The sequence below is a fragment of the Monodelphis domestica genome, chromosome 1, assembly GCF_027887165.1.
Source record: "Monodelphis domestica isolate mMonDom1 chromosome 1, mMonDom1.pri, whole genome shotgun sequence".
NCBI classification, from domain to species: Eukaryota; Metazoa; Chordata; class Mammalia; order Didelphimorphia; family Didelphidae; genus Monodelphis; species Monodelphis domestica.
Genome location: NC_077227.1, coordinates 227000264 through 227015559, shown reverse-complemented (window position 1 = coordinate 227015559; position 15296 = coordinate 227000264). Strand labels below are relative to the sequence as shown.

Genomic DNA, 15296 nt, shown 5'->3' with positions numbered 1-15296 from the left:
GGATATCCTTGATCTTTTGTTCTTCCAAATGAACTCTGTTATGGTTTTTTTCTAAATCAGAAGAAAAATTTTTTGGAAGTTCCATGGGTATGGCACTAAATAGATAGATGAGTTTGGGTAGGATGGTCATTTTTATTATATTGGCTCGTCCTACCCATGAGCAGTTAATGTTCTTCCAATTGTTCAAGTCTAGTTTTAGTTGTGTGGAAAGTGTTTTGTAGTTGTGTTCATATAGTTCCTGTGTTTGTCTCGGGAAATAGATTCCTAAGCATTTTATTTTGTCTAAGGTAATTTTGAATGGGATTTCTCTTTCTAGTTCTTGCTGCTGAGCTGTGTTGGAGATATATAGAAAAGCTGATGATTTATGTGGGTTTATTTTGTATCCTGCAACTTTGCTAAAGTTGATGATTATTTCAATTAGCTTTTTGGTTGAATCTCTAGGATTCTTTAAGTAGACCATCATGTCATCTGCAAAGAGTGATAACTTGGTCTCCTCCTTGCCTATTTTAATGCCTTCAATTTCTTTTTCTTCTCTAATTGCTACTGCTAGTGTTTCTAATACAATGTCAAATAATAGAGGTGATAATGGGCATCCTTGTTTCACTCCTGATCTTAATGGGAATGGATTTAGTTTATCCCCATTGCAGATGATATTAGTTGATGGTTTTAGATATATACTGTTTATTATTTTTAGGAACGACCCTTCTATTTCTATGCTTTCTAGTGTTTTTATTAGGAATGGGTGTTGTATTTTATCAAAGGCTTTTTCTGCATCTATTGAGATAATAATGTAGTTCTTGTTGGTTTGCTTGTTGATGTGGTCAATTATGTGGACAGTTTTCCTAATATTGAACCAGCCCTGCATCCCTGGGATAAATCCTACTAGATCATGGTGGATGACCCCTCTGATCACTTGCTGGAGTCTTTTTGCTAGTATCCTATTTAAGATTTTTGCATCTATATTCATTAGGGAGATTGGTCTATAATATTCTTTCTCTGTTTTTGGCCTGCCTGGCTTTGGAATTAGTACCAAGTTTGTGTCATAAAAGGAGTTTGGTAGAACTCCCTCTTTGCTTATTATGTCAAATAGTTTGTATAGTATTGGAGTTAGTTGTTCTTTGAATGTTTGATAGAATTCACTGGTGAATCCGTCAGGCCCTGGGGATTTTTTCTTAGGAAGTTCTTTGATGGCCTGTTGTATTTCTGTTTCTGATATGGGATTATTTAAGAAATCTATTTCTTCTTCAATTAGTCTAGGCAATTTATATTTTTGTAAATATTCATCCATATCACCTAGGTTGGTATATTTATTGCCATATAGTTGGGCAAAGTAGATTTTAATGATTGCCTTAATTTCCTCTTAATTGGAGGTGAGATCCCCCTTTTCATCCTTGATGCTGTTAATTTGCCTTTCTTCTTTCCTTTTTTAAATTAGATTGACCAGTACTTTGTCTATTTTCTCTGTTTTTTCAAAGTACCAGCTTCTAGTCTTGTTTATTAGCTCAATAGTTCTGTCACTTTCAATTTTATTAATTTCTCCCTTAATTTTTAGGATCTCTAGTTTGGTTTTCTTCTGGGGGGTTTTAATTTATTCGTTCTCAAGTTTTTTAATTTGCATTTCCAATTCCTTGATCTCTGTCCTCCCTAATTTGTTAATATATGCACTCAGGGATATGAATTTTCCTCTAAGTACTACTGCCTTGGCTGCATCCCATAAGGTTTGAAAGGATGTCTCACCTTTGTCATTTTCCTCAACGAAATTATTAATTGTTTCTATGATTTCTTCTCTAACCGATTTTGGAGTATCATATTATTTAATTTCCAATTAATTTTTGATTTGGCTCTCCATGTACCCTTACCAATCAATATTTTTATTGCCTTGTGATCTGAAAAGGCTGCATTAATTATTTCTGCTTTTCTGCATTTGAGTGCCATGTTTCTGTGACCTAGTGTATGATCTATTTTTGTGAATGTGCCATGTGGTGCTGAAAAAAAGGTATATTCCTTTTTGTCCCTATTTATTTTTCTCCATATGTCTATTAACTCTAATTTTTCTAAGATTTCATTCACCTCTTTTACCTCTTTCTTGTTTATTTTTTTTGGTTTGATTTATCTAAATTTGATAGTGGTTGGTTCAAGTCTCCCACTAATATGGTTTTACTGTCTATATCCTCCTTTGATTCTCCTAGTTTCTCTATTAAAAATTTGGATGCTATACCATTTGGTGCATACATGTTGATTAGTGATATTTCCTCATTGTCTATACTCCCTTTGAACAGAATATATTTACCTTCCCTATCCCTTTTGATCAGGTCTATTTTTGCTTTGGCTTTGTCAGATATCATGATTGCAACTGCTGCCTTCTTTCTATAAGTTGAGGCCGAAAAGGTCTTACTCCAACCTTTAATTCTAACCTTGTGAGTGTCAACCCACCTCATATGTGTTTCTTGAAGACAACAAATGGTAGGGTTTTGGGTTCTAATACAATCTGCTATTTGTCTACGTTTTATGGGTGAGTTCATCCCATTCACATTCAAAGTTATGATTGTCATTTGTGGATTTGCTGGCATTTTGATATCTTCCCCTAGTTCTGACCTTTCTTCTTTAGCTATCTCCTTTTGAACCAGTGATTTACTTTAGGTCAGTCCCCCTAGTCCCCTCCCTTGAGATGCTTCCCTTTCTAGCCCTTCCCTTTTTATGCTCCCTTCTTCTCCCCCCCTCTCCTTCCCTCCCATTTTATACTCCCTCCCTCGTCCCCCTCCTTAATTTTCCTTTCTTTCTTGCCCTATTGGATAAGATAGAATTCAGGATCCCACTGGATCTAGATGTTCTTCTCTTTCACTGAGAGTAAGGTTTCACTTTCACTGAGAGTAAGGTTTAAGTAATTCCACTTCACGCTCTCTTCCTCTCCTTCTCATATGAGAATTCTTCCCCTCCCCTTTCCATGTGTATCTTTATATGGGAAAGATTATTCTATTAAGTCCCCCCTATTTATTGAAGTAAATCTTAGTCTTATCGAAGGTTCCCCCTCCCTTTTCCTTTCTTTTCCCCCACTTTCCCCAAATCTTCTTAATGCCCCAATCTTTCCCTATGCATGTTTCTTCTAACTACTCTTATGATGCATACAAATTTTGAGAGTTACACAAAACATTTTCCCCACATATTAATATATATAATTTGATGTAAATGTAGTCCTTATAGAAGAGAGTTTGACTTAAAGAAAAAGATAAGATTCATCTCCTTTTCCCTTTCTTTCATATTTACCTTTTCATGTTTCTCTTGCTTTCTGTGCTTGGATATCAAATTTTCCACTAAGTTCTGGTCTTTTCTTAGCAAATGCTCGGAAATCTTCTATTTTTTTGAATGCCCATACTTTCCCCTGGAAGTATATAGTCAGTTTTGCTGGGTAGTTGATTCTTGGTTGGAGACCCAGCTCTCTTGCCTTTCTAAATATCGTGTTCCATGCTTTGCGATCTCTTAGTGTGTTAGCCACTAAGTCCTGTGTGATCCTTATGGGAGCCCCCTTATATCTGAAGCTCCTCTTCTTGGCTTTTTGTAGGATTTTCTCCTTTTCTTGGAAGCTCTTGAATTTGGCAATTACATTACTAGGGGTTGTCTTTTGTGGTTTAGTATAGAGGGTGTTCTATGAACCCTTTCAATTTTATTTTGCCCCCTTGCTCCAGAACGTGTGGGCAATGTTCTTTCATAACCTCCTGTAGAATAATATCGAGTTTATTGTTTATTTCTGGTTTTTCTGGGAGACTGAAAATTCGGAGGTTGTCTCTTCTTCCTCTGTTTTCCAAGTCTGTGACCTTTTCAGGGAGATATTTTATGTTTTCTTCTAATTCATTAATTTTTGGCTTTGCTTTATTGATTCTTGCTGTTTTATGATCTCACTTTCTTTGAGTTGCTTAATTCTGGTCGTTAGGGACTGGTTTTGCTTTTCAGCTTTGTCTGCCCTTCTATTGGATGCTTCGAGCTCTTTTTCCAATTGAGCAATCTTATCTGTCAGACTGCTGATCTCTTTCTCCCATTTTTCTTTCCAGGTTTCCATCTTTTGGGTAAGTTCCAGTTTGAGATCTTCCAGAGCTTGTTGATAGTTTCCATTTTGGGAGTCATGTTCTGATTTTTTTTTGGATTTCCTCCTCATTCTCTTCTTTTCCTTGGGTACTTCCGCCATAAAAGTTTTCAATAGTCACCTTTTTCCCTTTCTTCCTGGAGGCTTGATTTTGGGCCATGTGAGCCATCCCTTTGGTGGTTTTATTCCCCTTTCCTTTTTGGTCTGGGGTCTGTGTGATATGGGCGGGTTTTCTGTGAATTTAGGTTGCCTCAGACTAGTTCTTCCCAGCCTCCAATGTTTCTTAGAGTGCTGGGCCCCTGATCACAGCCAAACTGCCCAGGTGTTCAGCTCCGCCCAGATAATCAGCGCGTGGTCTGCCCCTGGTGTTTAGCTTCGCCCAGATGCTCAGTGCAACCGCCCCAAGTAAGGCTCCGCGGCCCGTGCTCAGCACAGGATTCTCCCGTGAAACTGCCCTGAGATGTTTTTTCCTGGCAGTCCCCAGATCCCAAGGACCCTGGAGTGCCCCCCCCCCGAGACAGAGACGTTCCCCACTCACTCGCTGTCCCAGTGAGTGCTCCGGTAGCTCACTCTGGTTTGATGGGGGAGGTGGGGGGGGGGGAAGGGCGGCTCAGTTCACGTTTCTGTGCAAGCTTTTCCTCCTTCTTATTATAGTGTGGAAATGTTCAAACCCCACGTACCTTCACCTCTGTGACGTACTGGAGAGTACTGGGGAGTTCTTCTGTTCCTCCAAAGGTGATTTTTATGCTCCTTTGATGTAGTCTATTTTGTTCGGTGCCAGGGAGAGGAAGCGTGTGGCGTCTAGATTGCAGCCATGATTACCCAGAAGTCCCACATCAGCATGTATATATTTTAAAAATTAGATTCAGTACATCATTTCATCCCTTTGAGAACTTTAATTAAAGAAATGTCAACTACTTTACGTACGAAAGAAGTCCCTATTTGATAAGAAGTATTGGGAAAATTGGAAAGCAATTTCTTAGAAATATCTTACATCATATCTTTTTTTTTAACCTTCCATCTTGGAGTCAATACTATGTATTGGCTTCAAGGCAGAAGAGTGGTAAGGGCTAGGCAATGGGGGGTCAAGTGACCTGCCCAGGGTCACACAGCTGGGAAGTGTCTGGGATCAGATTTGAACCTAGGACCTCCCATCTTTGGCCTGGCTCTCAATACACTGAGCCACCCAGCTGGCCCCATATCATATCTTTTAAAAAATTCAAAATGGCTATGAGACTTGAATAGTAAAGGTTACATCATATAAAAAATCAGAAGAGAATCAGTTTATATTCCTTTTACAAATATGGCTAGGATAAGAATTCTTAACAAGCAAGGAATAGTAATGATCATAAAAATGTTTCATTTGCTTGAAATTTAAAAGATTTTGCATAAACAAAATTAATGCAACTGGGATACAAAGGAAAGATACTAAAATCTTTGTATCAAATATCTGAGAAAGTTCTGATATCAAAGTTATATATGCACAGAAATATGTAAAATTAAAAACGATTCCCCAGTAGATAAATGGTTAAAGGATCTAAACAAAGAGTTTTCAAAAAGATGTGCAAACTATTAACAACAATATGAAGGAAATTCACCAAAGCACATAAGAAAAATACAAGTAAAAATAACTCACAACTTACAAATTGGCTAAGATAACAAGATGAGAATAGTCAAGTTTGGGCATGTGACACACTGTTGGTGGTACTGTGAAAGAGACCTAAATGTTCTTTAAATAATTTAGACATGCTTTAAAATATCCATACCCTTTGAAATTCCATTACTAGATATATACTCCCAAGAAATCAGGTAGTAATAAAAGCCAAATATCAAAATACCTATGGCAAAATTTTTTGTAGTAGCAAAGACCTGAAATAGGTCAGCAATTATTTCATTTTTATCTTTATATAGCTAGAATCTAGCACTAGTATATAGTTGTTCTTAATAAATACTTGTTGATCAATGAATCCTGTCATCCAACTTGTTAATTCTTTCTCTACCAGCAAAAGCAGCAACCGCTAAATGATTAGATGGTATTGGTAGATAGTCTTCAAGTGTTGTGTCTTAAAAATATATTACCCTGTTGGTAATAAGTCTCTTCATTAGTGAAGTTTTAAAGAGTTGCCTGGTGTACTATAAGGTGAAGTAACTTAGGGTAACATAACCACTATGTGTTAGAGATAAGGCTTAAACTCAAGTTTTTCTGGCTCTGAGACCAACTCCATTTATGATAAGACATACAAATTGTTCCTTTGACTAACTTTTCCTTTTTCTTGTTTCTAAGTCTTAACCTCATTCACACACACACACACACACACACACACACACACACACACACACACACACACTCCTATAAATTCTCACTCTCATACACACTATAATGGTTTCCAATGAAAGTCACTAAAGGAAGTGGGGGAAGGCCAAATTTTTCGTAGGGTTACCTGATCATCAAAAAATTATTTTCCCATGAATCTGAAAACATCTATTACCCATTAAAGGAAAACTATCACTTCCTCTGCCTTTTTAAAACTCTAGCATAGACTCAAAATGTGCCAGGCTCCAATCACTGACCCAATAGCAGACTGCCTTTCTCAGTGGCAATCTCCATTCCTTCTTTACTCATTGAGAGGACATGAAGAAAAATGATAGAAACCTCCAATCTTTATGTTCATTTATTGAAATAATAATAGCTGGTAATCATAGGTTTCAACGTTTGCAAAGTACTTTACATCTATTATATCATGAAGGAGATGCCATTTGAGAGAGCTATGCAGGAAGTTAAAATTTCTATAAAATGGAACTGAGATTAGAATATATTCTGTATATGGGGGAACCACTTGTAGAAAACTGTGGAGTCAAAAGATGAAAGGACTGATTAGCAAACCAGCCTGACTGACATTGAAAATATGTGATGGATGATAACATGATATGAAACTAAAAAGACAGGGGCTTTAAATGACAAAATGAAGATACTGGGCTTTTTTATCCTCAAGACTGTAACAGAGAACTATTTAAGATTACTGAGGAGAGCCATAAGCATTTCTACTTTCTATTTGCATAGTTTTAGACTCTGGGCATCAGTTTTTTCAATTGGAAAATGAGGAGGTTGGACTACATGATCTTTAATATCCCTTTCATCACTCAATCTATGATTCTATAATCCTATGGACAGATTTATACTTTAGAAATATAATTTGGTAGTTATTTAGAGAATTGATTAGAAAGGGAAGAGACGGGTGACAGAGAGACAAATGAGGGGTCTACATGGAATAGTTCAGGTGAGAAGACGTTCAACATCTTTCTTCTGAATGAACAGTCCAACAATATGTCCTGCTCCCAGAGAATTACTAGTGAGCCCCAAAAGTCTAGAGTAATAGGGAAAAGAGTAGTATAACTACAGAGTGATGTTCAGCTCCCAGAGAAAGAAACTACTGTTTTCATCTGCTCTTAGTAAACCCATTCAAGAGCTTCCATTTCATGTGGTAGCCTGACCTCCAAAGGATCAGAAAACTGGGTAAAGAGATGTTTTCAAGGGTGTTTTCCTTTTTTTCCTCCTCATGAAACCATTTTGCTTTGAATTTATAATAGGATAAGAACCTATCACTTACTTAAAAACTAGCAGGACAAGAACTGACTTTTGAGTGAAGGCTGCTCTCTGTGCAGCTGGACATTCCTCAAAATGAAAAATGCTAAAGTGTGATTAAAAAACATTCATATAATTGTCCATAGTGGGCCTGTTCTCCAAATGCCTGACACAAATACTTCGCATACCAAGTGATTTTATCTTTTAATTTCTCTATATTAATTCAAGGTTCAGTAACAAATTCAAATTTGCCCAAGAAAAGAGGAAATAAACTGCCTTAATGAATAGAAATATCCTTTTCTTACCATTTTATTTCCTGCAGATAATTTGTTTTTTGTTATTTATTCATCTAGCTTTGATGCTATGATCATTGTTTTCAGGGTTCTTTTAACCCCTGAGTAATTTAGACTGTCAGTGTTTCATTGCTGTCTCCTGACAAGTGCTTATTAGAGCTGACTAATGGACCTCATAGCCAAGCAATCACAGCACAGAGCCCTAGAGACCCAAAAGATTCACTATATACACCCTCCTTCGGAAAGGCACAGGAGCCTTCACAGGTCTTAAGGACAGAATTTTCATAGCCTATCTTTTATTTAAGTGACGCCCAAGTCACACTGATGTAGAATTATCAGAGTTCTGAAGCTATCTGGTGCAAAAAGCATCTGCTAACCACCCCTAAATCTTCTTGGGCTCTTCTTCACTGCAAAAGGTTCTTTTCCCTTTGCTGGGCATAAGTTTCTCCTGTTTAACTTTCAGGATATTTTAATATAAAAAAGTTACTTTCACTAAAATGTACCATTGGTTATGGTGTTAGTACCCACAAATAATATTAAGCATATCCACAATAATAGCTTATAAGGAAAATTGTACTAGATTTAGAATGAGAAGACACATGTTTGAATCTCAGTTCTTCCACTAACAATATACAATCTTTGACAAGTTATATCCCTTCTGGCTCTTGATTTCCTTATATTTAAAATGAAAGGATTGGACTTAAGGATTTCCTAGGTCCCTGCCAAGTCTATATTCCTATGATCTTGAACTAAACACTTCTCCCATTGGTGCTCATGACAACCCTAGAAGGTGTGCAGTGTAAATTTATGTGGATATCACTATCTCCATTTTATAAAAGAGGAATCTAGGATTCAGAGAAATCAAAATCCCAGAGTCACACAGTTGGAAGAGTCAGGATTAGGATCCTAGACTTTGATTCCTTATCCAGGTGTGCTACCACTACACAATTTTGGCAACATAGGACAGAAAAGGCCAATCACTATCTACTCTAAGTTAGTTAAAGAGTATTTTTCTACTCAGCACTATATCCACCTCTGGCAACACATGTAGATGTCTGCCAAATATTGCCTCTTTTCCTGCATCATCTAAGCCTCTTATTTATAGATTAGAAAACAGAGGCCCAGAGATTTAAACGAATGACTTTTTATTATTAAACTCTAGCCTTTGAGAAAAATCTAAGCTCTGATCCTTCTGAAATATATTAGGGATTAGGGAACAAGTGGCAGGGCACCTAGAAACCTTGCAATCGCATTAACCTTATAGTCACATACTCTTCATTATCTTATAAGTAGAGGCGGTCAACTTATTACAGCAGAAATGAATGTTTGGTTGATACATCCATGGAAGGTCTTGAATGCTAGGCTGATACATTTAGATTTTTCACAGTAAGAATCAAGAAGGGCTAAAATTTTGCTGCATGATGACCCTTGGAAGGAACTAGGGATATTTGACTTTCAGAGGACTTGGGAACTTGATTATTATCTTTAAATACTTTTTCTTCACATGGAAGAGAAATTAGACTTGTTCTACTTGATTCCAAAGCAAAGAACTAAGAACAAAGTAGGGAGGTTGGTGGGGGGAAGTTATACGGAAGTAGAGTTCAGTTCAATAAAAGAAAAACATATGCAAAACTGAGAACTATCCATAGATGGAATGATATGTCTTATGAGGTAGTGAGTTCCCTATTATTAAAGGACTTCAAGTCGAAAAATATCTTTTAAGGGATATTGTAGACAGAGTTTATTCTTTGGTTGGGGATTAGACCAGATGAACTCTAAATTCTCTGGTGGACCTGAGATTCCATATAATAATCACTCTTAAGAAAGATTATTCTGATAGCAGCCCACAAGATAGATTGAAAAGGAGAGAGATTAGAGGTTGAAAGAAAGATCTGTAGGAGATCACTTTAGTAATCTAGGCATCAAGCTCCTGAGCAGCTAGTGCTGGTAGTGGTGGAACTGGAGAGGCAGAAACAAATCTGCTAGATGACTTCTGTACTTCTTTCCAACCCTAAAATCCTATGAGACATTTGAGGATGAGGAAGAAAAATAGATGTGGCCAAACATTTGGCACAACAGAAATGTTGTATTAAGCCAAGTGGAAGAATGAACTTCAGTGCAATGTAATAGTTAGAGCATAGTCTTCATAAAGATAGTTTATTTGCTATCACAGAGAAGACAGAGACTATGGGATAAAACCCTACAGTCCTGCTATCTTCCTTTATTTTACAAACATGCATGGGCATTACAAAAAGGATTAGAAGTGAGTTAGTACTCTACCTGGACCAGCAGTAGTAGGTTTGTATCTGGCAAAGGAGACTTTAACTTCAGAGCTTGGAGTAGCTCTAAGACAACACTACGAGACAAGTAGAATTTATCCCGCTCCTAAACAAAAACAAAAATAAGGGAGAACAAGGTTTCTAAAAATTCACTTAGCATAGACCATTGTCATAGAGTACTTCAGCAAGATGCATCAGGAATGAAAAATGTAACTATGGGATGTATTGAGAATTACCTATTGAGTTGAACAGAAAAAAGAAACTGAAAAAGACAATATCCCCAAAAAAGTTCATTTTGATTTGCACTAAGCACTAAGAACATGTAATTTGATCAACCAGGGGAAAGCAGAATATCTATCTCCTAAATATATTGCTAAATATATTGTTAAATATAGGAAGCCTTCCCCATTTGTAGAGGGAGAGTTTCTACATATCTTTGAGAAGAAATGAAATATCCAATTGTTTCTGCCCTCATAGATATCATCTAGCATAATTCTCTCATTTTAGAAATGAGGTAAGTGAGAATTAGGAGAGATTGTCAGCTTGCATTCAAATCTACAGGCAACTACAATTCTGAGTTTCTATACTATAGCAATGCCCTGTTTAACAGCTCTACTCATGTTTCTTTCCAAATATTTTCCTTTGATTATTTGTTGCAATCAACAAAAATTTGCTAAGTGGCTCTTCCTATATGCAAGGCTCCATGATTCAAGATATAAAACCAGAAATGTTATAGTCTTTGACAAATTCTCTGTGGAGGATCCAGGGTGGGAACAGATGAAACAATATGTTCATAGACAAATAAATACAAAGTATTTTAAAAAGTCATTTAAAACAGGAGGAGGAAACTAGAACAAGAGGGGCTAAGGAAGAGTAGCATGAAATATAGTTTTGAAAGAAATGATGGATTCTACAAGTTGTAGATCAAATGGGAATGCCTTACAGACACAGAAATGGGGAAGGAGTAAATACTGCCTATGCCAGTGGTTCTCAACCTTTCTAATGCTGTGACCTCGCAATACAGTTCCTCATGTTGCAGTGACCCCAAACCAAAAAATTATTTTGGTGGCTACTTCAAAACTGTAATTTTGCTACAGTTATGATTCACAGAATGTAAATACCTGATATGCATTATGTATTCTCATTGCTACAAATTGAGAGGTTGAGAACCGCTGGCCTATGCAAAGGCACAAAAGTAGGAAATAGATAGAATGTTATATATGAAGAATAGTTATTAGACCAATTTGTCTGGAATGAAGAGTGTATGGAGAGGGGTAATATGGAAAGGTAGGTAGAAGCTATTTAAATCCTCTAAATAAACAGAACTTTGTATTTTACAATAGAGACAAAAAAAGGAGCCAAAAAAAAGATTTTTAAATAGGGGAAGAATATGGTCAGATTGTGAGCTTAGAATATTGGTTTGGCAGCTAGCTATGTGAATTGGAGAAAATGGGACTGGAAGGAGATCATTTGGGAGGTTACTGCAATCATTCAAGCAAGATGTGATGAGGGCCCAAGTTTCAGTGATTACAGTTTGAGCAGAGAGAATAAGGGAGGAAAAGAGGGCAGAAGAGAGGGCGGGGAGGGAGGATGGGAGGGAAAGAAGGAAAAGAGGGAGGAAAGAAGGAAGGGAAGGAAGGAGGGAGGGAGGGAGGAAGAGAGGGAGGGAGGAAGGGAGGAAGGGAGGGAGGAAGGGAGGAAAGGAGGAAGGGAGGAAGGGAGGAAGGGAGGAAGGAAGGAAGGAAGGAAGGAAGGAAGGAAGGAAGGAAAGGGAGGGAGGGAGGGAGAATTTTAAGGAAGAATTACAAAGAAGAGAAGAATGAACCTTATACATAAGTTTATATTACTCCAGGAAAAATAAGAAATAAATTACAGAAAAGAATCATGAGGCAGAAAGTATAATACCTTGATGTAATGGAAAGATCATTAGACCTGTGACAGACTGCCTGAGTTCAATTTCTAGACCTTTTCATTATTATCTGTGAAGAATTAGGCAAATCACTTCTCATCTCTAGGACTTAGTTCCTTCATCTGTAATGTGGGGGTGGGGGTGGGGTCTGTATACAGTTATTTTTATGATCCCTTCCAAATCTAAATCCTATGATCCTGTGATATGAATACATCTACAAAGAAAAGGCCATAACACAGAAAGAAGGAAAAAACAAGGCAGGGGACAGGGAATAGAGAAAAGATATAAGGGGATTAAACAACAGAAACTCTAGCCAACTCCTGTTGTAGTAAATAGAGGCTTTCTTGTGAAGGATTGTTTTGCATGGACTCTAGATGAATACAGAACTGAGAAAAAAAAAACTTGGAAAACTTTAGAGCAAGAGAGAACAAACTTCACGTTATTTTCACAAGCATAAAAGCTTCTCTTTCTTTCCTGTCTTCTTTTTTTCCATTAGGACACGGTTAAACCAACCTAACAATACTTCTGTATCTATCTTCCATGCAAATAGTAGCTTTCCATTTTCTCAAGAGGAAGCAAACAACTCTCTGAGCTCAAGTTAATGCAATTGAGAGACCATTAAGGCAAGATGGCAAAAGATAGCAAAAAATGAGATTATAATCTTGTAGACCAAAAGCCCAGAATTGGGGAGATGAAATCAATGATGAGAATTAAGGAGCAAAATGCACAGGCTTTTACAAATGACAAACCAATATTTTTCTACTTTGGGATGAAAGAATGATGTGTGGATTAGATGTGCAAATTATTCATGCGTTCATAAGGACTTTGGACCTGAACAGGGCATTTAGTCTATTCTTATGGTAAGTAGAATCATAAGACATAATTTAGAATTTCTGCTCTAATACTTGTGAGCTGTATGACCTCAAGCAAGTCACTTAAGCCTCTGTAAAATGGAAATGGCAGAATCATAGACCCTCAGAGATGAAATGGAAATTACAGATTTTAGATATTTGAATATTGTGCGCTCTCTCTCTCTCTCTCTCTCTCTCTCTCTCTCTCTCTCTCTCTCTCGCACACACACATACACACACACACACTATTCTTTTCTTTATCTATCATAGTTAAAATCTCATTTTCTGGGTCATTCTTAAGAGACACTATAGCTTTGTAATGTCCTTCCTAAAATTTGGAGCCCCAAAACAAACAGAATATTCCAAAGAAGGTATGATCAGGGAAGAACACAATAGGCATAAAATTAATTCATTATGGATACCATTATTCTGACTGAACCACCTAAGAGAACATTAACTTTTTTGGTGGCCATGATACAGTTGGTTAATCTTCAGCTGGTCCTTCTCATACAAACTACTTTCTATCACAATTCTCTTTTACAGTAATGAGGCAGTTGATTTTTAACCTTGAAATAAAACTTTCTACATATCAGCACTATAAGTTTCTTTGGGGGATTCAGATAATAGCAGCATAGGATCATAAATATAGAACCAGCAGGATAAATGTCACCACATAATAAATATAAAGCATCACAAGATAATGGAAAAAGCACAGGATTGAATAAAAGAAGAGATTTGGGTTCAAATTCTGCTTTTAACACCAACTACCTGTGTGACCATGGCAAAGATTCTGAAATTCCCTGGGTCTTGATTTCTTCATCTGTAAAATGAAGATAATAATACCCATATAATCTACCTCACAGGATTGTTATGGGCATCAAATAAAATAGTATCTATAATGCACTCTGTAAACCACAAAGTCCTATTAAAAATGTCAGCAATTGTTATTTGGACCAATATTCTAAACCAGTGGTGGTGAACCTATGACACAGGTGCCAAAGATGGCACACAATACATTCTCATTGGGCATATGTGCTGTCCTCTCCCCTTGCGTACCCCCCCCCATGCCCCAGAGTTTGTTACTAGAAAGGCAGAATGGCTCAAGTGGAGCTATTCCCCTCCACCTCTCCACCATGCCTGATGACATTTTTTCCCCTACTTTACCCCTCGGCTCAGCAGTCCACAGGGAGAGCACAGTGAGCAAGGTGAGTGACTTGCAGGCAGCAGAGCTGGAGGGAAGCAGAGCTCTTGGGTCACTCTCCTCCCCTCTCTACATATCATGAGGACATTCTTTACTTCACTCATCCCTCCTGCCCAGCAGCCCAATGGGAGCACTTCCTTCCTTTACCTGTGTGGGGTGAGGGGGGCAGGGAGGGCCTAGCACTTAGTGGGGTAGCAGGTATGGCACTCAATCTGGGGGATGGGGTGGGGGCATGGCCTGTCACTCCATCTTTTAAAAGGTTCACCATCACTGTTCTAGATTGTCAAAATCTTTTTGGATCCCAATTCTGTTATACAACCTATATATCACCAATCATTCCCAACTTTGGACAATTTACAAATTTGGTAAGCGTGGATTAATGCTTCAATTATTAAGTTATCAATTCCAGTTAAATTACTAACAAGCAATTCTAATTAAATTATTTAAACTAATAAAATAAAATCTTAATCCAATTAAGTTATTAATTTTAAAAATGTTACATAGCACAAGGCCAAGGGTAAATAAACAACTGTAGAATTATACTAGATTCCTTCCTCCAGAGTGACATTGTTCCCTTAATTACCTACCACAACCATCACTACCACCACCTCATGTTTGAACTACTGTAATAGTCTGCTTCTTGGCTATTCTGCCATAAATCTCTAGCCACGCGAATTCATCCTCCATTCAGCTGTCCAAGTGATCTTCCTTAAGTAAAAATCTGACCATGTCATCCTCCCCTCCCCACTCAATAAACTCCATTGGCTCCCTTTCACCCCAAGTATCAAATATAAAATCTCCTATTTGACAATCAAGCTCCTTTATAATCTACCCTTCCACTGTTCCAGCTTTCTTCTACCTTACACCACCCATTCCACAAACCTGTACATATTCTATGATCCAGTGATACTGACCCTCTTTGCTGTTCCTTGAACAAAACATTTTTCCCAGTTCTGGACATTTTTGCTAACTGTCCCCCATATCTGGAATGCTATTAGTCTTCATCTCCACCTCCTGACTTCTCTTATTTCCTTCATAACTCAGCTAAAATTCCATCTTTTATAAAAGGACTTTCCTAGCCCTCCTTGATCTTAGTCCTTTT

At 37.4% G+C, this 15296-nt stretch overlaps 1 protein-coding gene across 27 annotated transcripts in view; it reads right to left on the bottom strand.

The window, feature by feature from the left end:
• Positions 1–15296, bottom strand: part of UNC79 (unc-79 homolog, NALCN channel complex subunit) — a 338162-nt gene that overhangs the window by 53683 nt on the left and 269183 nt on the right. For 20 of the 27 annotated variants that reach the window (XM_056810477.1, XM_056810478.1, XM_056810485.1 and 17 more), the window contains one exon: positions 10235–10339. The exons of 4 other annotated variants lie outside the window; for them this stretch is intronic. In XM_056810477.1, the coding sequence (XP_056666455.1) occupies positions 10235–10339 (105 nt within the window). Of the gene's footprint in view, positions 1–10234; positions 10340–12907; positions 13814–15296 lie in introns of those variants that run through there. 3 more of the 27 variants (XM_056810498.1, XM_056810497.1, XM_056810495.1) reach the window with 2 other exon arrangements.